This window comes from Erpetoichthys calabaricus, chromosome 2, assembly GCF_900747795.2.
Source record: "Erpetoichthys calabaricus chromosome 2, fErpCal1.3, whole genome shotgun sequence".
Taxonomy (NCBI): domain Eukaryota; kingdom Metazoa; phylum Chordata; class Cladistia; order Polypteriformes; family Polypteridae; genus Erpetoichthys; species Erpetoichthys calabaricus.
In genome coordinates this window covers 278,802,176-278,827,158 of record NC_041395.2, presented here as the reverse complement: position 1 = coordinate 278,827,158, position 24,983 = coordinate 278,802,176, and the positions used below count along the sequence as shown (strand labels likewise).

At 36.5% G+C, this 24,983-nt stretch overlaps 1 protein-coding gene across 1 annotated transcript in view; it reads left to right on the top strand.

Annotated features, from left to right (window-relative positions):
- Positions 1–380: 380 nt before the first annotated feature.
- Positions 381–24,983, top strand: part of paox (polyamine oxidase) — a 38,762-nt gene continuing 14,159 nt past the window's right edge. Inside the window, exons 1-3 of the mRNA XM_028795606.2 lie at positions 381–807; positions 14,530–15,019; positions 16,284–16,483. Coding sequence (XP_028651439.1) covers positions 648–807; positions 14,530–15,019; positions 16,284–16,483 — 850 coding nt within the window. The 5' untranslated portion in view covers positions 381–647. The remainder of the gene's footprint in view (positions 808–14,529; positions 15,020–16,283; positions 16,484–24,983) is intronic.

The following is a 24,983-nucleotide window of genomic DNA, read 5'->3' as shown; positions in this document are numbered from 1 at the left end:
GCCGTGCTAGTTTGGTGACGATGGATTTCGGAAAACCCCCGTAATCCTGGAAAACCAAGGACTGGTTTTAAGATCGCAGTTAAGACGTTCTTGGTGTTACGATTCTTTAGTGAAATGTACCACAGGTTCATAAAAAATATAAAGGCTGTGAATAAATTTCGAAGTTATAAATTTTATGTACATTTTGTACCGATATTGATATTTTATTTAGCTTTGATTTTCATATGTTTTATTTAAACTCATGAAAATAACAAAAAGTTCAGAGAATAAATGTACATTTTTGCCAGATTACGCTTACAGTTTGCTTCAATGACTTCATTATCGGCTCTGCGGAGATACGGGTCTTGACGTAGCGTATGACAAACGTCAAACTGACTACTTCAGTTTTTACACGCTCGCACCACGCTATCAAACATCATGGCGATACTTACACACAGCTATAAACATCTTATGAACGGAATGTACAGTTACCATTAGCAACGCATAAAGCCGTCAGCTGGTTTTGTTGTGTAAATTTCCCACGTGCTTACTCAGCACTGACAGTCGCTGGGCATTGTACACCAGAGTGCCGCAGTGTCTGTCAAGAAGTGGAAACCGAACGCTGCGGAGAGGCCTTCCTCGTCAGTGACGATAAAGTGAGGACAGAGATGGCCATGCAGGCGGGACTGGACGCGCATATAGTGATCGTAGGCTGTGGAATTTCTGGGATCGGGGCTGCGCTCAAACTCACCCAGCACGGCTTCAAAAACGTGAAGATACTGGAAGCTAGCGGAAGAAGTGGAGGTAGAATAAAAAGCACCTCGTTCGGTAAGTGAGTTAAAGTGAAAGTAAGCCGATTGTTTCGTTGTGTTTAAGGAAGTGGAGTGGCAGCTGCTTCTGCATTTCAGTACATCTTCACAGCACGGTATTGAAATGGCAGGTTTTAGCGGATTGTTTAGCCGTGGGGTTTTGGAGAACTAATAGCTGGGCATCAGTGGCTCGTTCAAGGAATCGTTAAGAACAGTCTCGCTTTTTAGAAAAAAGGGTAAATGGTGCCCTTTCATTGGCGCTTACCTATTTTTAAAATTACACTTTTGCTGCATTTACGTGTTATCAGACGCTAACCTCCATGAATCCCATAGCAGATGTTTCACGAAAGTGCCATACGAAATTCAGCGCTTGTACAAATCGGAGAAAACATTATTATCTGAACTCTGAGAGTTTATGACGCAATGCCGACCTTTCACCTCAGTCAGTTGTATAAAATATGAAAAATAAACTGCAGGCATTTTTGTGGTTGATCTGTAGTTGGAGCTACATGATTCAGCTTTAAGACGTTAAGTTTGCTCCTCATTTTCTTGAAAAAATACAGTTTGATCTTTATTTCAGTTTATTCATTAATTTTTCGTAAACCCATTAACAGTTATAAATAAACTGCGATCTCTTGTTTCTCTATAAAAAATCCGCCCGGAATCTTAACGTGAGCGCACTAATGTGGAAAGGTAAAGCATCAAAAGTGGAAGCGCCGAAAACTGTGATAGCAAAAGGTCCGTAGCCTGTGTCACTGTTCATTAAATGCGAACCCGTCATCCAGCAGACTACTGTGTAAATGTGATGGCTACAACATCTAGCAATCCACCCAATGTCTTATTTCTGTTAGTGCGTTACTGTTACTGAAGCACGGTCTTCCAAAACCTTAGGCTAATCCTAATGTCAGCAATCCTCCTAACAACTATGTGCTGGAGACGGTAGAAATCTCCAAAACACTACAAGAAAACAACTCGGATCCCCGAAGCTTTGTTAGTTACTGTTCGGTCAAATGTTAAAATATGTACAGAATTCTTGTTTAATTGCTTGGTACTTTTTAAATTAACTGAAAAATCTAGGTAAGTTTTAGACCGGGAAACATTTTGTCTGGATTGATCCATATGGAGTTATTAAGTTCGCTATTTTCCGTAATATTCTTGTGATCTGAACTACCGTTTTGTCAAGGGGGCCCTGCCTAACGCTTCTTTAGATAACGGTGAAAAGTAGAAGTAGTAATCGTCATTTATAATACTTAATTGTAATGCTGGAGACAGCAGCGTTATTTTGTTTCTTTAATATTTTTAAACGTACGTATTTGTCATATTCAAAATAGTATTTTAAGTTACCTTGTTTCTGATTTGTATTTTTTAATACTAAGGATTGTTTATTGGTGCAATACGTTTACTGTACCGAATTAGATCATATTAACCATTTCTGAATATATGGATGTGTTACCAGAGTGGAAATTTCCTAAGACAGTCGGCCTCTGTTGATTAATTGGATGTATCAGAAATACTACTGTATCTATGTAACTGAATACTTCTATGTATACAATAATTATTTTTTATTTTTATTGTTTTATTTTTTATTAGTTTACTGGAGCACCTCACTCAGGAATAGGCTAGATACAATTGCCCATGAGTGAAATATTCCTGCCGCAGATCAAGTCCTGCTTTTCATACTGACTGACCTTGACTTTTGTTGATGGTCATTTCAAAACACAACTTCACAAGAAACTTTATTCTTTTAAACAGATTACAGGTAGTTAAGAGTTATTTGGAATTTCGGGAATAAATAAAATTTCACCATATAGCATGCCCTGCAAAAGTGATGACCTCAGTCAGATATGAATGTCTGTAATCTTGTATAGTTAAAAAGTTTTGGAGGGTTTTGATAGCAATATACACTGAATTACTAATTGACTAATTAAAGACAGTATTGACATTTGCAGGCTGCACATTTACTTGGCGTATGCAATGAACTGAACGTTTTAATATAGGTGCACGATTATGAAAAAATGAATAATTGACAATTATTGCCTATGATGTTATAATTGCATATTATTAATTTAGTTAGTTAAAAAAAATACAATTTAGTGTTTAATAATGCTTTTTTTATTTGTTGCAATAAAGATACAGAACAATTATAAAATTTGCATCACTGTTTTTAATATAGTAAAGTACTGATATACTTACATTTTATTACACAAATGTTTGTACAACACAAACATTCCTACTTTTTTGCCAAAATTAATGTTCCTTCTGAAAAACCAGCACCACTCCCCATTCAAAAATGTAAAATGTGAGGAAATGTTTAAACATGGAACTGTTAAATTGGGGTTCTGCTGTATTAAGTAAACTAATGTAGCATGTGTATGCAAAATCAAATCAGATAATAAAATCTTTAATGACATTAATGTAAGATCAAGATGTTAATATAAACACAGTCTGATAGTTCTGTAATACATGCATGTAAACACTTTAAATGTAACAGTGTGAATATATAGCAAGCTCAAGATGTATTTAGATGGTACCATATTGTTACTTGCTGCTATAACCAGACACAGTCCTTGATCAGTTGTGTTCCCATTCGTGAGGATTTATTGTAGCTAAACGAGTTGCCTGAATTCAGGTTTTAAATGACGACGTTCACTGTCAGTTAGAAGCATTTACTTCATTGTTTTGTTTCAAGCTGCTCAGACTTGAAGTATTACTGAGTTGTCCAATTGGCAGAAGACATACCTGGCAGTCTAATCTGAGATGAAGTGACTCCAGAAAGTGTTGTTGGCAGGAGATACAACAGATGCCTATTTAGAAACAGATAGAGAAGCATGGACTGGCTTGTAAGAGGTCACAAAACGTCTTGGCTGACAGATGGCAGCACTTTACTACTTGCTGGGTAGGCTAGTGCTAGGTTGCCCATTCAAGGTCATGGTTAAGCAGGACTGACAGGAGGCATACACTCTCTTCTTTTATCAATAGAAAGGCAGCAGACAGTCCCTGGCCTTGCCTTGGAGACTAAACTTCCTAGGAGCTACTGAAGGATCAGGAGTACTGGATCACAAGGGGTCAGTAAAGGGAGTAACTCTCATGTCTTTGTCTCAAAAAAAGAGCCATGCCTGACGAGAAGTGGCTTATACGTGCCTCAAGCAAGAGTCTCCTTTAATCTTCAGCCTATAAATGTTGAACTTCAGATATAACACCAGGTCATGTCACAAGCAGAGGAGTCAGGTGGAGAACTTTTTTTTTCTAGCTGCAGAAAGAATAGCCTGCAACACAACATCAGCAAAAGCAAGGAACTGGTTATTGACTTTTGCCACACGAAAGAGCCTCTACACCTAATCACTATTCAGGGAGTAGATGTGGATATGGTGCACTGCTGCAAGTATTTGGGGGTCCATATCAATGACAGGTTAGGCTGGTCTCAAAACATAGAGGAACCATATAAGAGAGGACAGATCACACTCTTTTTTTTTTCTTAAGAGACTGTGTTTCTTTTATATGAGTATCAACATATTCTACATCCCTATGAATGGTCAGTGAGATTTTCTATGTGTGGTGTGCTGTGCCAGTAACATCACTTCAAGAAAGGCACACCAAGTCTACAAGCTAATTAAAAGGGTACTTAGTTATGGGACGTACTCTGGACCCCTGGAGGTAGTAGCAAGGGACAGAATTAAAATACAATTGAGTGCCATTATGAACAATGCTGCACATCCTCTCTTTGACACACTAACACTAAGGACTTTGAGCCAATGAATTATTCAGCAGAAGTGTGTCAAGAAACGCAACTGGGACTCCTTTACACCAATAGAAATGCACCTGCATAATGCCTCAATGTGACTGTGACTGCGCAGTCAGGACATTTTCTTTCCTTTTAGTTATGCTTCTGTGCATTTGAGAGGGGTTTGTTATTTGTCTTAATATAATTATGATTATTTTTTATATTGTGCCTCTATTAAAAACACATTTCTTATCTATCTATCTATCTATCTATCTATCTATCTATCTATCTATCTATCTATCTATCTATCTATCTATCTATCTATCTATCTATCTATCACCTTACTTACTATACAGAGGTCAGGGCCCATATTTCTATATCCAAAGTGGCTGCAGAGTAGTTGTTTTCTGGTTGCCTTCCTCTTATTGATTTCCTTTTTTTACCCCTCCCTTTGCACTTTATCATTAATAAACATACCAAATGTAATATACTTTTGGCCATCTTGACATTATTGTGTGGGAGTTGCCCACAAGGTCCCATTAACTATATTATGTTTTTTTAAAGTCATACTTTTACAATTTTCTTTATGCATTCTTGATTTCCTCTAAGATTAATTGATGCCTGCAAATTGGTCTGGTATGAATGAGTGGGAGAGTGTGCATGTGATTTGCAAAGGCTTAATATCTTATCTAAGTTTGCTTTGCACTCATTACTGTCCTGGCAGGCTCTGGTTCGCTATCACCTTGTAATGGAAAAAGAAACCTATAGATCATAATAATCTCATACTCACTTAATCTGCGTCTGGGTCACAAGGGTCCAGAGACTATCCTGGCAGCGCTGAACACCAGCCAAGAACCAACCCTATACTGGACACCAGTGTATCGCAGGACCCCTTCATGCACACATTCACACTCACAATCATATAGGACCAATTTGGAATTGTCAGTCAGTCAGTTATTTTCCAACCCGCTATATCCTAACACAGGGTCACGGGGGACTGCTGGAGCCAATCCCAGCCAAGACAGGGCGCAAGGCATGAGCAAATCCCAGGCAGGGCACCAGTCCACCACAGAGCACACACACACCAAGCATACACTAGGGACAATTTAGGATTGCCAATGCACCTAACCTGCATTTCTTTGGACCGTGGCAGGAAACCAGAGCACCTGGAGGAAACGCGCGGAACAAGTCAGCCTAACAACACCTTTTGTGGGGCATGGAAGGAAAATCAAGATAGCTGAAGATAAGACTCTGCTCACACCAGCCAGACAACAACCAGGCCTAATATTCTAACAAAGGGCACAGGAGCTCTGAGGCAGCATTGCTAACTAATTGATAGATATCTATCTATCTATCTATCTATCTATCTATCTATCTATCTATCTATCTATCTATCTATCTATCTATCTATCTATCTATCTATCTATCTATCTATCAGAAATGGTGAGTAAATAAATAGGACAAAGCTAAGCATTCATACTTGTTGGTTTGATAGTTATAAACAAACTAACACTTGCAGGCAGAGTATATTTGCACAGTCTGGTCCCATCTTGCATAGACATACAGTGTGCACTGTGCCAAAATCTTTTAAATACATCAGCCATCTTGTGAAGCACAGCTTAGGTCGTCTGCTGACTTTCAATTCATGTTTCTTTTGTGTTCAGGTTCGTACTGAACGAATGAAGCTGCCAGCATGTGGAGGCGTGCAAAATAACTTACACCCACTACAGTGTTGCCAGAGCATAACAGTTGTTAAAGAATAATACAAATTAAAGGCTGCAGTGTCAGGCTGTGAACAAAGGAAATATTGTTTTCAGTGTGGCACATCACAACCTTCCAGACTAGATGAAGTGAGTTGTTGTATTCCAATAAAATGACATGCATGTAACTAAATCCATCCATTGATTTCCAGGCATTTTCTGTTCCAGCTTTGCTTAGAACCTATCAGAACTCAACCAAACCTGTCCATCACTGCATGTTTATGGATTACACATTGAATGCTGTTTCATTTAGGCCGAGTTTAAAATGTTTTACTGTGTAAATACAAACAAAAATAAACATACATACATGACATATGATACTGTATGTTTTTTTCAATAGATACTTACATAATTGTTTCTTACCCTTATAAAAGATATTAATTTTCAGATCCCCATTTTTTTTCTCAGCTGAGCATTAAAGTTTAATGTGCCCAATGCACCATCTGGACATTCTTTTAATATGTACAGAATCTAAATTAGTGGTTTATCTTTCAAGAAGACTACGCCAGAATTTTACCTGTATTGCTTGTCTGATTTGCAATACTATATGATTTTTTTTTATACTTGTGTAATAAAGCTTTCCTAGTAACTTTTCTGAAAAAATAAAAAAATGAAGCCCAGCAGATGAAAATCAGGTGCACTGTACCTTAAGGCCATGAAACCCTAAACAAATTTTTTGGATGCTTTGTTCTTTTGATGTTTAACACTCACATTCTATGCACAGTTTTTAGGTTAATGGTATCATATCACATGTGCGGAAAATAAACACTATGCTCATTTATTCATGTTTATATTTATACAAGTTTTCCCAGAAATTGGATTGATTTCAGATTAGTTTATAATAGTATTATTTTTCTTTTGTTTTATCTGTGTATTCTTAGCCTATGAAACAACACTTTGTAACCTGTGAGTACAATGTTCTTTTGTGCAATTCATTGTTCTCCATCATTATCATTAACTTTGGAACATGGTGATCAATGACTTAGTTGCTATGAATCCCTGCCAACATTAATTTAGCAAGTATTTAAAAATGACTCTTAAAAACATTTTAGGTTAACATTCGTTGTGTGCTCGAATTAAATGCTCATTAAAAGTTTATCCATCCATCCATTTTCCAACCCGCTATATCCTAACTACAAAGTCACGGGGGTCTGCTGGAGCCAATCCCAGCCAACACAGGGCGCAAGGCAGGAACCAATCCTGGGCAGGGCGCCAACCCACCGCAGGACACACACACACCCCCACACTAGGGACAATTTAGAATCACCAATGCACCTAACCTGCATGTCTTTGGACTGTAGGAGGAAACTGGAGCGCCCAGAGGAAACCCACGCAGACACGGGGAGAACATTCCAACTCCATGCAGGGAGGACCCGGGAAGCGAACCCGGCAAAATCCATTCAAGTTCAAGTCTATCACTGTTCAGAGTACTGTGAAATTCTTTCTTGTCACCGGTCTGACTCACATGTGACATGTCACTCTCTAGTACCACGAACACCAAGAATTACTAGTGAAGTATAGACCTTATTTTGAAACTTGTGGATTCTTCCTTTCCCAGATGGGAAACAGGTTAAAAGCTTGGATATTTCAAGAAAACTATGTTTTCCTGATTTTTTTTCCTAGCCATAAAAAGGTAGAACTAGTTGGTACTGTCCTGTTCTAGTCCTCTTACATCTTCTTTTAAGATGTGGATGTGTATGTTTTGTGGGTTTCTACTTAATAGTTGCTAGATTTATGAGGAAACATTGAGATTGTGTGTTTGGATGTGTTTGTTCCATTATTGTTATTAGTGAGATGTGACTTTTTCCACTTTTTTCAGTGTGCACAGCTTCATCATGAAAAAAGGTTTCACTATTAGCATTTTTACACTTTGGTTAATACACAGAACAAAAAATTAAAAAGTGCTGCATGTTGGAATAAATGCTGTGTGCATCTGATTAGCTGAACAGTTTAGAGAAATGTCAGTACAGGGTATGCCATACTAGTACTGCCAACTTTCCATTTGAGTAGACTGGTATGAGTGAGGGTCTGTGTGTGTATGAGTATGTCCTGTTATGGTTAATGATTGCCTTGCATCTAATGCTGCCAAGAGAGGTTCCAACCCTTCTCGTAAAACTATATAAGTAAAACAGAAAATCGGTGGATGTACTGTATAGTTAAACATTGTATGTTGTGTTTACTGCTTCAAGTGTCCAGTAAAAAAATGGAGCATTGGGTCTTGGTGAACTTGTCTGCCACAGCAGTCACACAGTAGCTGTGAAGAATTCTCATCAATTACCTACACCTAAATAGTTTGTTTTATAAAATTTGTTTGCACAATACTAGAGACTTCTTTCTTGCCAAAATAAAAAGTATAATTAAAATTGGTTAATTGATTTTAGAGATTCTAAAGTGACAGACATGATAAAGGCAAAGTCAATTGTTCAATAAAGTGTGGAAAAAGTGTTATCTGATGCAGTCAGTGAAAGAGTGCTACAACTTTTATGCAAAAACAAAAATAGATGAAAGTTATTCCCAAGCTAAAGAAATAAAATGAAGGTTTGAGGTGTAACATGTGGTCACTTTTGTCTTCATCAACCTTTGTCCCTCATTAAGGCTGATTTCTGTTAATACAGTGACGAGAAGAAAACTTGGTCACAGAAGTAATGGAGCCTAACCTGAGAGAACTGAACACAAAACTGGAACCATCCCTGAAGGGGTTTCAGTTTGTTGCAGAACATATAAAATACAGTCATAGACTAATAAATCTGATTATAAGATATGATAGAAAAAGAAATATTGGGGTAAAATCCACAATAACGTACAATGTAAATATCTCTACTTTCACTCATAAAAGATAAAGTATAATTAAGCACCACGAAAAATAATTTAAAGTGATTTATTTTAAAAAATACATTTTGTTTTTCAAGCTTGTACTGCACATGTAGTAACAGATAAATCAGGCATGTACTCAAATTGAAGAGACCTGTCTCGACCGTTCTCCTAACAAAAATGCTTTTAACTTCTATCCAAATGAGTACTCAAAAAGAAAGCCAACATTCACTTGTTTTCACTTGTTTTACTTTTGAACCGAGATACCAATTTTTGAATAGATTTTACCTAAGTGTCCCTGTAATCAACAATGCTCACTGTAGTAATACTTAACTGAACTCTATAATGTAATAAATCAAAGTTCATAGCTTATCATGTGACCTTCGAACAGCATTGCAATAAACAAGACCTTTAATGTGGCTTTGCCACTTTATTTTCCCAGAATGTTTTACTTTAAGAAATACTGACCTGCCTGTAATGTTACTCCCAAAAGCAAATTTCTCAGTGTATGTAAAGTAAGAAATTATCACTTTACTAAACTCTGATAACACAGTTTTTTTGTTTTGTGAGATTTTTTAGTTTAAATACGGAAACGCATGTACACTATGCTAAAAATTGCTAAGGGTATGCTATATGGCATTCTGCCTTTCTTGTGGCTTCACAGTCACTTGAGTAGACACTGGCTTGACTCTGCATATTCATTACTGTTCCTCAACCCAGCTCACATTGCAGTCCTTAACCTTATATGTGTCTGTATTCATCTCCCCATTATATCTTAGGATTTTATACTGAATAAAGGCACACACGTCCAGTAATTTGGAGTATGCTTAAAAATATATGATGACTAGGGTGAGAAACCTTGTTTATCAATTTATTGAGAAAGAAAAAAAAATCAGTTGAGCACAAATCACACTATTGTTATCTGTTCATGTACTCCTCAGAAGCTTATGTGACAGACTAGTCATAGCGATCGGCGAGATTACCTCAAACAGAGATTACGTTTTCCACAATCCTGACAATACCAATTTGTTAATCCAATATCAATAAATACATAAATAAGCCCTTCTAAGTTGATAAAATGATAGAAATTGTGTGCTGAGGCAAATATTTTCTTTATTGTGATAAACCGGAGGTGAAACAGTATAAACATGAATCATAAAAAACAAAAACTGGAACTTCTGAATTTCTTTCTCACTTTCAATTTTTTTAATCATTTAAAATTCACCAGTATATTTACAAGTTCTTTGCTAGAAACTCCATCCTTTTCCCAGTGTCCGATTTTAGTGCTGCCCTGTAGCATGTGATTACATTTCTCCCAGGGCTGAATGTTAATTCAAAGGGTGACATTGTAACAAGTATGGTCACAAGTTCAAAGTACTTTATTACAACATGCAGCATTGACACATTACTCATTTATTTTACATACAACTATTTGATTATAAAAGTATTTTCTTTTAAGCCTAGATTTTTTACAGAATAACTAATTTATCTCTCTATTATAAAAAAAAATCTTTGAAGGAGATGAGACGTGATTGTCTCAGACAGACACTTTCACGTCCTGCGAGACGAGTCTTCATGCCAACAGATGTAACCACACCCAGGGCTGGAAGACCTGCGAGACAAGACCTTATGCTAAGAGATTTGGAAAATCCTGCGTGGTTATGTCAGACACATTTCTTGACGATATTCACTCACGGGCAGTTATACGTTGCGTTGTCACCAAACACAGAATCAAAATTCAATGCAATATGGATGAAAAGGTAAAGCGAAAAGAGATCGAATATATGGACATAGGTGATATGACAGAAGTGCGCCGTGTGAGAAGCCGATCACAAGGCACAGCAGCAAGCCAGCAGCTGATCGAGCAAATTGGAGGTAAAAAAAAAAAAGTGGCTGGCTTGTAGCACAGGTTTGTGGGCAGGCACGCGCTGGGTTGGGCGAGCAAAGCGAGCAGGGGGCAAAGCCCCCTAGTTTTTAAAAGATAAATAATGTAGTTTCATTTAATAAGGAATATTGGAGAAAACAGTAGAAGTTTGATATGTATCCTTTAACCCTAATTTTTGTGTAAATGTGTACAATCAAGCTGCCTTACCTTTAACCTATCTCGTCTCTATTTGTTTATTTCTTACTTTTATTAGATGCAGTTGAGAAGGCAAATTTAATATTTTCTTGTATAAACATGACTAAATAAAGAAACATTGAACTTTGAAATATAGAACATAAGCAGTAACCACAATCTGATTTACTACTCATAAATAAAGCAATTCAAATCAGGTCATATTGGGATGTTAGGCTAGCACACAAATTTTGCATGCATTAATTCAAATATTTGCTTTGAGGAATACTGGGTTATGTTTCTAAAAAGCACTGTGTTCTGGCCTTTTAAATTTACCAATAGCAATGTGTAGTATGCATCCAAAATAGCCCAGTCGTGCACATTTGTTCAGCTTCAACTCTCGTTTGACGTCCGTTCTACTAACAGTTGTCATACAAATCTGACGCAATTATTTTAAGCCCCAAGATTCTGAATTAGAGTCATTCATGACTGAAGAATAAGGAACAAGCTGCTTTGGATTCTCGAGGATGCAAAACCAATGAAGTAACTTGGTGAAATTGTGTAATGTTATTGATTTCTTATTGCACCATTTGCATTTGCTATTGTTGCCAGTGCCTACCATTATTTATAACTTTCAGCAATATGAAATTAACTGAATTTCTTGTTGCCTGTGATAAAGACATTATATATTTGTAGTTAGCTCATTTAGTTGAGCTACTAGATTGATGTTTGTAAAATGATTTTCTCTTACTGAGGTACAGGCACCTCATTTATGTGTGTATGGTGTTTTTTTTTTAATATATATTAATATTTTGTCAATATAACTTTACCCTCCAGCCTTCCAGCATATTATTGGCATTCATGTTGGATTTTTGTTTAAGTCATGTCATGAAATTTCAACTCAAAAAACTCAAGGTTTTGCTTATGGATCTTGTGCAGATCTCCATTCTACAGCGGAGTGTCGCAACTCAAAAAAGGGTCTTGAGTGTAGTGTGTGATATGATAACTTATGATGGTCTTGAGAAGGTTAATTGTGGTTGTTTTTCAATACTGCAAAAATCATATCGTAGCACAATGTCACTCCAGCAATTCATGGTCATATGGACCACCATGTTTCATCATTCGTGTGATGCATTGTTTTTTAGTAGGTTCTGCCATTTTGTATATTTATCCTCCACATTTGTGGATATGAAACTTTCCTTTAAAACCTTTGCTATTCAGATCTTTTGCTCAGATTCAAGACTTTTAACTTTTTGATTATATACTGGGACTTGTCGCACGTTACATTTGTTGAAATGAAAAATATGCACTTTGAATGAAGGCTCTAGGAGTCAGAGGACAGGCAAACAGAGTAATTAATTTTATTGCAATAAACAATAATGCAGACTCAACCCAATTAGGCCAAACTGAGCTGAGCCACGAACAAGCCAAAAATCACAGTTTATATAATCATTTCTTATCACCTTGACCTCGCTCATGACAATGCATTTGCTGTCTATTCTGACTCACTACTCCAGCTGGCTTCTCACAGGCCCTTTCTTGGCCACCAGTATTTTCTGTATCTCATCATTCAATATCATTCCTTGCTTCCATTATTTCCTAACTGGCCTTCAAACAACAGGTGTTCCCCCGTTCCCCTTTCTCTGTCTTTGGGCAGTTTTGTACGTCATTGTCTTTCTTCTCTATCTTTCTGAGTTACTCAGTATTGGTGGTTTCGCTCTGAGCATTTTTTCATTTCATCTCCTGTCCACACCAGTTCTTAGTGCTGTCACCTGCTCCTTCTGTAGCAGTACACTTAATTTCCAGCTGCACTACCACTTTTCTTCAGGTAGTTTGTGGAAGTAAGTGATTTGCCATTTTTGCCAAACATATGATCAGGAATTGTGGTAGTAGGGCATACAGTAGATTCAAAAATGAGAAAGAAGTTAGCCAGATACAATCCTCTGTGTGATTTAAAAACAATTAGGAGATGTTTGCAACTCTGAATTGTAATCAGTGAAAGCTTTTCATGTGAGCAGCAAACTAGCAAATGTAGTAAATGCAATATGATAGTCATGGATAAGTACTAAGAGAGGGTCCTTACTAAAATAAGTGTTGTTAGGGGAGAAAACAGACATGGAGCACAACAGTGAAATGGTGAATATTTCATGTGACATCCATCGGTTTTCAAATTCACTTCTTCAGTTCATGGTCACAGGAAGCCTGTTTCTGTCCTGGCATTAAAGTGCCAGGGCAGGAACCAACCCTCCATGAAACTTTACGTAAACACCCACTCTCAATCATCTGTGACTAATTCATAGTCTTCAATTATTTTTTCTTGGAGAAAGCTTGAAATATTTTGTGTGATGTACAATGTAATAGAATAACATGGTTGTTGAAATTACTGTTGGTGTTTGTTGTATGACTGTGCCCTGACTTAGACCAAACTATGCTCTAAAATATAGTAACTAGAGAAGGTCAATAAGGATATGTTCATAAGTACCCTAATACTAAAACGAAAACCAGAAATTAGTGTTTAGAGGGCTTGTTCCCAAAAATCAAAATTACAGTCAAAAGGGTGAATTATATAAAGGAAAGAAAGTGCAAGAGTCTTAAATTATTTTGGGATGCAGAAACAGATGGTGATTTTCACGTGCTGTTATGTTTAATATTGGTAACACTGTCACATTAGACGTCACATAACGCAGTGACAAACCATAAGAAAATTAACTAAAATAAAAATTATGCTGAAATAAATTAATAAAAATATTTCAGTAATTCACAATAAAAACTAAAAAAATATCCATGATATCTCCCTCTGGATATTATAGTGTAAAGCATGATGATTTATAATCGGGCATCCACTGTCCATTGTGCATTTTCAACTTAAATTGTCTAACTGATGTATTTCTCTTTCTTTTCAAATCCAAATAAAATGCTATATTTGTGAATATAAAACCTCATTGCAACAAATTGGCCAGCCATTTATTATTTGACATCATATTTTGGAACAAGAATTTAAACTTGTAATTTTGAGAGACCATTTGTTTTTAATGCCTCTTTCTATATCTACACTGTTTTCCATATTGCTTTATACACCATACACCATAAACCACATTATTCAGAAATTGTTTAAATGTATCTGCTTTATGAGGTGTGAGGCAGTGTTATTTAGGTGTGCTTTGCTACTTTCCAATATGTTACCAGCAATGTATTGTATAGAATGCCTAAGAAATCTGTAGAATTCATGACATGTTTAAGCAAAGTATGAAATGTCTCTGTTACTTTAATATACTATATGCTTTCCCAAGGCAATGTATATAATACCTAGGCATTATACAGAATGACAAGCCGGTTTGCCTTTTGGCATTGCATAGAATACCTAATAAATGTTTGAAATTTTAATTGTTTCAGGCAATGGAATTGTGGAAATTGGAGCCAACTGGATTCATGGACCATCCAAAGAAAATCCTGTCTTTAGACTGGCATGTGAGCACAAACTTCTCGATGACAAGTCAATGTCTGAAGAAAATCAAGCAGTTGATGTTGGTGGTCACCCCCCTTTTGTTCCAGTTTTCTACAGCAGTTCAGGAAAAAGGCTAGGACCTGAAATAGTTGAGCCTGCAAGTCAACTGTTTTCATCTCTTTTAAAAAACAGTCAAGAGTTCTTTGGAACAGAAATAGAGCCATATCCAAGTGTTGGGGAATATATGAAAAAGGAGATTATGCACCATACTGCTCAGTGGAAGGATGATGCTGAAACAAAACGACTAAAGATGGCCATATTAAGTACAATGCTAAAACTGGAGTGCTCTATATGTGGGTCTCACAGTATGGATCTGGTAGGACTTGGTAGCTTTGGAAGTTACCAGACTCTGCCAGGAATTGATTGTACTTTTCCTGGGTAGGTTTTGTGATAAATACATTTTATTAGTTAATTCTTAATAATTGTCTGTTGTGTTTATTACAGTAAATGAATGGATTTTTTTATTCAATATCCAAATTTGCATAATCTAAACTATGAGCATGAGGGGCCTAAGTCTTTACTGACCACATTTGACAAATTGGTAAAAGTTAAATTTTTAATTTTTTTAAACTACCTTTTATGCACTATTCCCAGATCTTGAACAGCTTTAAGAGTGTCTTCATGTAGTACTTATAATTATTCAATTACAGTAATCCCTCGCTATATCGCGCTTCGCCTTTCGCGGCTTCACTCCATCGCGGATTTTATATGTAAGCATATTTAAATATATATCGCAGATTTTTTGCTGGTTCGCAGATTTCTGCGGACAATGGGTCTTTTAATTTCTGGTACATGCTTCCTCAGTTGGTTTGCCCAGTTGATTTCATACAAGGGACGCTATTGGCAGATGGCTGAGAAGCTACCCAGCTTACTTTTCTGTCTCTCTTGCGCTGACTTTCTCTGATCCTGACGTAGGGGGATTGAACAGGGGGGCTGTTCGCACACCTAGATGATACGGATGCTCGTCTAAAAATGCTGAAAGATTATCTTCACGTTGCTATCTTTTGTGCAGCTGCTTCTTGAAACGACATGCTGCACGGTGCTTCGCATACTTAAAAGCACGAAGGGCACGTATTGATTTTTGGTTGTTTGTTTTTATCTCTCTCTCTCTGCTCCTGAAGGAGGGGGTGTGAGCTGCCGCCTTCAACAGCTTTGTGTCGCGGTGCTTTGCATACTTAAAAGCCAAACAGCCCTATTGATTTGTTTGCTTTTCTCTATCTCTGTGACATGCTCTGCTCCTGACGCGCACTCCTTTGAAGAGGAAGATATGTTTGCATTCTTTTAATTGTGAGACGGAACTGTCATCTCTGTCTTGTCATGGAGCACAGTTTAAACTTTTGAAAAAGAGACAAATGTTTGTTTGCAGTGTTTGAATAACGTTCCTGTCTCTCTACAACCTCCTGTGTTTCTGCGCAAATCTGTGACCCAAGCATGACAATATAAAAATAACCATATAAACATATGGTTTCTACTTTGCGGATTTTCTTATTTCGCGGGTGGCTCTGGAACGCAACCCCCGCGATGGAGGAGGGATTACTGTATATGATTCTGCTTAAAATGATTGCACATAAGTTTAAGAGTATAATATCAACATTAAATCAACATTTTATCTTTATGTATTTTATCTTATATGTTCCTTCAGTGGCTATGAAAGTCTAATACATGCAATGATGAAAGGACTTCCTCAAGGCATAGTTTCATATAATACACCAGTTAAATGTGTCCACTGGAATGGTTCATTTAGACCAACACAGCCTTCAGAGCCGACATACCCCGTTGTGGTGGAATGTGAAAATGGAGAAATTGTTCCTGCTGACCATGTTATAGTGACTGTTTCCTTAGGTGAGTTTTTTAAAGCTACTTCTTCAGTATGTATCATTAAAGATAATTTAATATAGCAGTGTTTCACCAGAAATCACGAAATACACACAGGTCCCCTTTGTACCTAGCATTAACATGTTTTCGGTGATTCAGTCAATGATTTTACTGAGAATCAATCACTCATAGTGTTTTAAGAAGGGTCAGAAACATAAAAACCACATTTAACACAAGTGTTTCTTATTTCCACATATAATAGCCACATAAACAGAAGCCGATTTGAATTTTGTGAAGGGAAGATTATATTGGATCACTATTCAAACACGTTATGAACACTGGAGATTTGTTTAATGCACAATGTAAATGTAATCCTACTAAATTATATCTGGGTACAATCCAGGAATTCAGTTACTCAGTTAATGGCTTATGGGTCGATTATATTTTTACATTTCCTCTTATTTATCCTTTTCTTTTACCTATTTCACCATTTTGATAAACAGTCATATGATCTGAAACAATAACTGAGAGTTGAATATTTAAAATTAGATGTATGTATTTGGTGGCACGGTTTCGCAGTGGGTAGCGCTGCTGCCTCGCAGTTAGGAGACCCGGGTTTGCTTCCTGGGTCCTCCCTGCATGGAGTTTGCATATTCTCCCCGTGTCTGCGTAGGTTTCCTCCGGGTACTCTGGTTTCCTCCCACAGTCCAAAGACATGCAGGTTAGATGCATTGGCGATTCAAAATTGTCCCTAGTGTGTGTGTGTGTGTGATCCCTGCGGTGGGCTGGCGCCCTGCCCAGAGTTTGTTTCCTGCCTTGCGCCCTGTGTTGGCTGGGATTGGCTCCAGCAGACCCCCGTGACCCTGTAGTTAGGATATAGCGGGTTGGATAATGGATGGATGGATGGATGGATGTATGTATGTATTTGTTCAAATATGTTTGAATATGGGTTCAATTTTTTGCGGGCTGTGTGTTTATTCTGTAAAGGATAAGATGGCAGAAAAAGCCCATTAACCTGCTGTTTTTGCAAACATTAATTGGTTTATGGTGCAAGCATGCAAACTATGTTTTAAGCATTGTGTGATTCCTAAGAGCAGTGAATAATCCGAAAGTTGTTAATTAACCACCTGAAAGGAAACAAGTTTTAATGCTCTGTATTCACTTTCCTTTTTGAAAAGGGATTGTTTTCCTTTTTTGTTTTGCTTGTGGAGAATTGTTGTGGCTTAAGGTAGCACTATTATGGTCACTTGGAAAAGTGAGAATCCCATATGCCATGCCATAGTAACAAGCTTCACCAGCTGACAGGAAGAGGAGTGCGAAGCAACAGAAGTGCTCAACAAACTAGCCTGCATTTCAAAAGGGAAAGGCTGCTATTTCTTATTTAACATATACCTTCCCATTACATTGATGACAGCAGAGTTTAGCCAACAAAAGATACAATTTGGCTTTCCCTAAAAATGATACGCAATTACAGCAGTTTCTGCGATGAAACTTGCAACCATCAAGAATAATCTAAAACTAAATGCAGATTTTTAACTATCAGTCAACGTTTGAATATTCAAACTTTGGTAACACTTTAGGTACTGCACAAATGCATCTATTACTCATTTACTATTTTGTAGCAAGACCTTAACAAACATTTCTTTGGTTCCTCATTACACTTAACAAAGCATCAGTAAAGTGTTTAGTAATCTTTGCAATGTGACCTACTAACAAAACTTCACTTTGGATTGGTCTCAGGTGGCTTAATATTACATTCTGTTAATATTACATATTTAATATAAGACCTGTGAATCCTTCATATTTGCAAGTAATTTTACTGTAATGTCAAATATGCTACACTGCAATAATTGTTATGAAGAGCAAACAAAGCCTTTTTAAGGACTTTCTTTCTGAGAGTAAATAAGTAATGGATGCATTTTTGCAGTATCTAAACCAAAGTGATACCCAGTCTTTAATATACATTTAAGTATATTTGATATTCTGAATTTGACAGCCATTTTAACAGCCACACTATGTTAACAGAAAGGAAAAAATGTGAATTTGGTATTTGAGCTTGAACTGCAACATGTACTGTTTCATTTCATCTCACAAAATTACAAATATTATATATATATATATATATATATATATATATATATATTTAATGTTAAGCCACTTCTTAACATATAACAGTATATTTTTCTCCACTGTCATGTAAATATTAAATGAATACTCCACCCAAAATTGATATTTTTTAATATTTTACTTACCCCACGTACATTGTTGGCCAAGAAATAAAATTAATCTCATGTTTTCATGCAGAATGGAAAGCAAAAGTTTATGTATTCCCTTAATTCCCTTTCATTTATTTTATTTTTACACATAATTTGATTTTAAATAAATTCTCTGGTATGAATATAATATTTTGATTTCTACTTCCATTCTGTTCCATGTGAACAGTTTTCCATTGCAATCAAAGCTAAGCACATATTGTTTTTACTCCTGTTTTCTATTCTGGGACCTATAGGAGCACTCAACAAAGCGGCCCTCAGTTAGCAGAATGGAACTGTTTCTTAGACAGGCAGTTTATTTCTACTCTGAGATTCTTTGGACAGTTAAGCAGACAAAATGAGTGTGCTAATGTGCTTTCGAAAAACATCAAATTACCATTGTTGTCAGCTTCCCTTTTTTTGTTTGAAGAGTATAGTTGGATGAACAGGTCTTGCACTTTCTCTTTAACTTTGTTGGGCCTGGCTGATTCCCCTGGACTTCCTGCTTCCCTTCTGGGAGTTATCCTGTATAATTCACTTGTGGTACCCTCCGGAAACAAGAACAGATTCTGAAGTACCCAGAGTTCTCCACTGCTTTTTTGCTAGTATCCTCAGTGCACTCGGGATATTTCACCTGAGCAGATAGAAGGAATTTGAATGTCATATGGATACTTAACTCTTATTCTGCAATTTATACCATTCAGCTTGTATTTTGTGTTTTTAATAGAAAAAAATACAGATGCTACACTAAAAGTAAACACAAAGTTGCATGTTTACTATTAGTGTCAACTAATAACTTGGTTGAAAAGCAGCTGCAGGTTGTAGAAAACAATCATTTAACCTGATGCAGTTTTAAGACTTATACTCAAATAAAAATGTCACCTACAACAAATACCACTTGTGCCTACTGAATAGTTTTGTTAATAAAATAGCAAGGCAAACAACCAAAGACTGAATTACTGCTCTTTATTTTAAAACAAGAAAGAAGCAATTCCCATTTTAATCATACATAACAGCAAGCTGTTGAATAGTTAAACTTTAAGCATTTCTATATATTTTTTATATTTCAACCCAAATTCAGACCTATAAAAAGATTAAGTTAAGATTAATTATGTCTGAGGGACTTTCATTTTGTAGAGTTTATTTAAACCACCTTTCGTCTGCACAGATTTTACATTGAAGAAGCCAATTAGCATGTCATAAAAGTAGACACAAAGTATAATCTAAATATAGCATATATTAAGGAGTAAAATAACAAAATATCAAGCTTTCACATTAAATTGTTTCTTATAACCAGTCAGTCATTCAGTAAGATGTTGTTTCCCAGAATAACTTCTGCATCATTCCATTTACTAAAGAAATTATGGTGCTGAATTAATCTTTAAAGTAATAAAGACAAATATATTAAGTAAATATAGTTATAATGAAACAAATTAATTAACACAGCACAAAAGCAAGTAAAGAACACCATGATATCAATTCTTATGTAATCAGGTGCATTTTCATAGTGCAAATATTTAAACCCCACCATATATGGCTTTCAAACTGTAGTAGCATTGTCAGTCAGTCATTGTCCAACCCACTATGTCCTAACACAGGGTCACGGGGATCCGCTGGAGCCAATCCCAGCCAGCACAGGGCGCAAGGCAGGAACAAATCCCAGGCAGGGTGCCAGCCCACCGTAGGGCACACACACACACACACCAAGCACACACGTCTTGTCTTTGGACTGTGGGAGGAAACTGGAGCACCCGGAGGAAATCCACGCAGACACTTGGAGAACATGGAAACTCCACGCAGGGAGGACCCGGGAAGTGAACTCAGGCCTCCTTACTGCGAGGCAGCAGTGCTACCTCTGCGCCACCGTGCAGCCCTGTATTAGCATTGTTTAATACTAAATGTTTCAAGTCAGCCACACATTAAAACACTCCATCACAGAAAGGCCAATACATGTGGAAGTAAAATAATCAAAGTACCATTAAGGTAACCCCTAAGCGTAGTTGAGACCCCCATTATTCAGTCAGAAGTGATGTGTTTACAAACCCCATCCTCACAGAGAAAGATATATAAATTGGAGAACAAAAAGAACCTGATGGACTTCAGCATTCCCAAAGTAAACAAGCATAAAGTTATGTTGCTTGCCTCAAATGATCCCTCAAGAGAAAATAATTCTATGTTTTCTTAAATATTCTCTCATAATACATGACTTGGCAGTCAGAAGAGATTGAACTAACTTGGTATGTGCATTTGGTGTTGTCTCCCTTTTCACTTGTCTCGCCTGGCATGTCATTTAGAAGTCTTGATCTACACACAGGCAATTCCTAGCAATCATAAATCCTACATTTATGCTCTTGTTTTCTTTTTTTCAGACCTTCCATGTAAATAGACAAAAGAAATCTTTTTCTGACAGTTGGGTCATGCACTTTCTTCAAGAATTTCAGTTTATCACAGGGCACACTTATGCACACGTACCCATGCACAGATGTGCTGGGTCAATTTAGAGGCAGCAGTTAATGGGATTTTGGGGTGTAGAAAGAAAATTTGAGTGTCTGTAGAAAACCCAAGTGACCATGGGAATGCAAAATCTTAAAAGGCAGTGTTTGGGCTGATGTTGAAATCCTGGAATCAGGAACTATAATGCAGCAGCACTTATCACTCTGCCATAATGCCACCGAAAGGATCACCTGGTATTTTCTTGTAAGACTCATTGTTAAAAAGCAAAATTTATTCATTCCTCCATAAAAATTAATTGGACAAGTTCTAAAGTAGCAAAATATCACCACACCATAACACCCATCTTCATTTTAGACAGCTGGCAGGGGGAAAGAGGGCAACAGACCAACCATAAGAATAGAGCCAAGTAAAAATGATTAAAAGATCCTTCTATCACTGACCACACGACTCCCAACCAGCGGAGCAGCAGACAGCCACTTGATCATTTTGGAACTGAATGACCCATTAATCCACAGTGCTGCATTTAGATTGTGAAAAGGGAACTTCTAATTATCAGAAGCAAGAAAATCACAGGGTTTCCAGCAAGGGGACAGGGCCATCTTGTCAACAACATTCTCCAATGACAAAAGCATATATTTACTGAAATTCTAGAGGAACAGTAGAGAAGTCTATTTAAAGACAGATATGCAGTAAGAGAGAGATATTGAAAAAGAGGAATACAGAACAAAATTCAGAGACCAAGGACCAGAAAAAAAGATTGGAGGCAGCTCCCAAATATGTGGACGAAGGACCTTGAGTCAAAGTAGAAATCTGTTTTACTGATCAATGCCATATTTTAACACAATGAAGATATACAGGTAAGATATAGGCAGCACACAAATTCAAATTAATGTGTTAATGATTAGCGATTTTAGAGCTGAGTGAGCTAAACCTGGAGCTTCATTAATAATATGAACGAGGTAGGGTGTGTTGTCTGCAGGGTAAACAAAGCTTTTTTTCATTTTGTCCTTTATTAAACTTATTTAGTTTTCAGAAAAATCCAATTTTTAGTAGAAACTTTAGTAGATAACTTGCATCAATATTTTTTCTTTCTGGCCAGAGGCTTAACATTATTTGGGCATTGGTAATTTTCAACTTCACTTCAATGCTGATTTCACACAGTCATGACAGTATAGGTAGTGCGAACTGAAACATCATCCATTTAGGAGCTGACAGCTAAAAAACCTGAATCCTAAGGCGTCTGCTCAAGTTTGAACTCTTTATCCCCTTGAAGCCATAAAAAGAAATGATGTCATGTTCTATACAAATCAATCTAGCTCTAGCAGTCTGTAGTAGCTGAGTTGCAGTTTTCACCACATTGTGACTATGGCACAGTGCAGTACTGTGGAATGCATGTCTTTGGTGATTTAGGAAGAAACATCTACCATGATACAGGGAGAATGTGCCAACTCCATATGGAAAACAACTAGATCCAAGTCCTGGACACTGGATATTTGAGACAGACATGTTTTATTTTTATTTTGGAGAATAAAACACATAGAACTGCACTCAGTCATGTTTCAAGAAAAGAGATTAAATTCAATCAAGCCAAAAAACACACTCCTGCAAAACTTCCTTCTCTTACATACATCACACAGCTGCACTACAAAATAGCCCATTGTGGTTTCTCTTGTGTATCCAAGTCAAGCACAGACTGTTTTAAAGTAACATTAATGACTTCTTGATTTTTTTTTATCTAGAACCATTCATCAGAGAAATTTTCATTTTTCCCAGTTTAAAATAATGTCAAGCAGCTTTTCCATTGATCTATGAGAAGTAGATTAGAATTCTATCAGTGAAACAGGATTTCTGCAAGCAATGTACTATAGGACTACAATAGATTTTGCAGTAGGTAATGTTATGCCATCTGATGTTACTCCACATATTACCATAAAGAGGTTAGGAGTGATTTTAGATCCAAGGCTACCTGTGAGGTTAGCAAACTTTTTAAACTAAATTGGTTTGAGCATACAACATTCCTAGAACTTACGACATAATGAAGAGGCCACCGGTTGATGATGTTTATAATTCAGATCTTGTCCTTAAGAAATTTTAGATGGTTTTACATGTGGGCGCAATGCACAGTTGGAAATTTCTCCCCAACAAACATGTATGGAATTGCATTGGACTGTGTGTCTTATGAACTCGGCCACCAGTGTTAAACCTTGACCTGTTGGTTTTCCAGGTCTTAAGGGAATTGGATGAAATTCAACAGGTGGACATTTGTCATTTGTATAATCATTTACATGTCAGAATGCTTGACTGTATTGCAGCCTGGGGAGGTGCACCCATTATTAATATATACTGAATAAACCACATCATATCAGTTTACTGTATGTGTGTGACTGGGTTCTTAACACTATTAAATGACTCTTCTACTCAAGTCTCAGTTCCATTTAGTGATGACTACAGTATGTACTTTTGTTCCTTTCCCCTTGTATATTTGCAGCCCAGTAATAGAACAGAACATTAAGTAGTGCTATGCCACCATCTTGTTTTGGTCTCCTTGAAGTTCTGTTTTTAGTGCATAGTTGTTTTAAGTTCCAAATAAATAAAGTTACAACTGAGTCAAACTCTTAAAAAATATTTAATATATACAGGTGGTCTGAAAATGATACAGGAGCTTTGGAAAGATATTGTTTTTGATAGTGTTAATTCTCCCAGCTAGAGTGAGATGGTGGGATGACCATCTGTTAACATCTTGTTTAATACTTTCTATCATATTTGCAAAATTAAGTTTAAAAACATTTTTACGTTATCCTTGCAATAGTTTTTCCTAAATATTTAAATGGTTATAACACAATTTGCAAAGTGATTGAGTTTAGTCTGACATGCAAGATTATTCATTCTGAGGAGAAGACTGTTATTCAAATTGATTTTAAAAGTAGATATCTTCAACATGTAGAGCACTACTGTATATCATCAACATAATAATGTTTTATGTGCAAGTGCTTCCAGTAAGAGCCTTTTTATATAGGACTGTTAGGTCTTGAACTGTTATTGAAAGAAGCATGACCAATGATGGGTATCTCTGTGTGGCTACACTTTACAATTTAAAGTAGGTTTAATTTATTTATGTAATCCAAAGCTGAATCCAAATGTGTACATTGCATTAAATAAATAAAGAACCCCATTCGATTCTGTCAAAAGCTTTTTCTGTGTCCAAAGATAGCAGAACCTCTGCAGACTCCTATACTGCAGGGAAATATATATTATACAAATCAAAAGTAGTCATGCAGCCATTCTAACCACTGTACCATCTAATTTTGAAATCATTAGAAGTAAATTTAGCAGATATCCTTAGTTTTAAATTTACAGCCCACAGAAAATCGATTTTATTATATTTTTAAATTCTGTTTTTGGTGGGCTACGTGGTCTACATCATTTACAGTAAAATGTTTGGCTTAATTTAGAATGTTGGATAATAAATTCTGTTAGGATAATTCAGATAAGATTGATCTTCTCAAGTTTCATTAATACTCTGCTACTTGTTTCTGCATCACTGCAAATTAGTTTGGAAATCTTGCCAATATTTTGAAGTGAGTGTGATCCTAGTGTGTAATCCTTAACCACTATGATCATATTTTTGAAATTACACAGAAACCAAAAATGATTTGTGTTCACCAACCTTGCATTCTGTATAGGACACCTTTGAATTCCTTTAAGCTTTTCTATTTGTCTGTGAACTATATGTAATGATTACGAGTTATGTATATTTTGCCAAAATGCATGGTCATCTGTTAGGGCTATTTGACAATGTAAGGATTTTTAGCAGTGGGCAA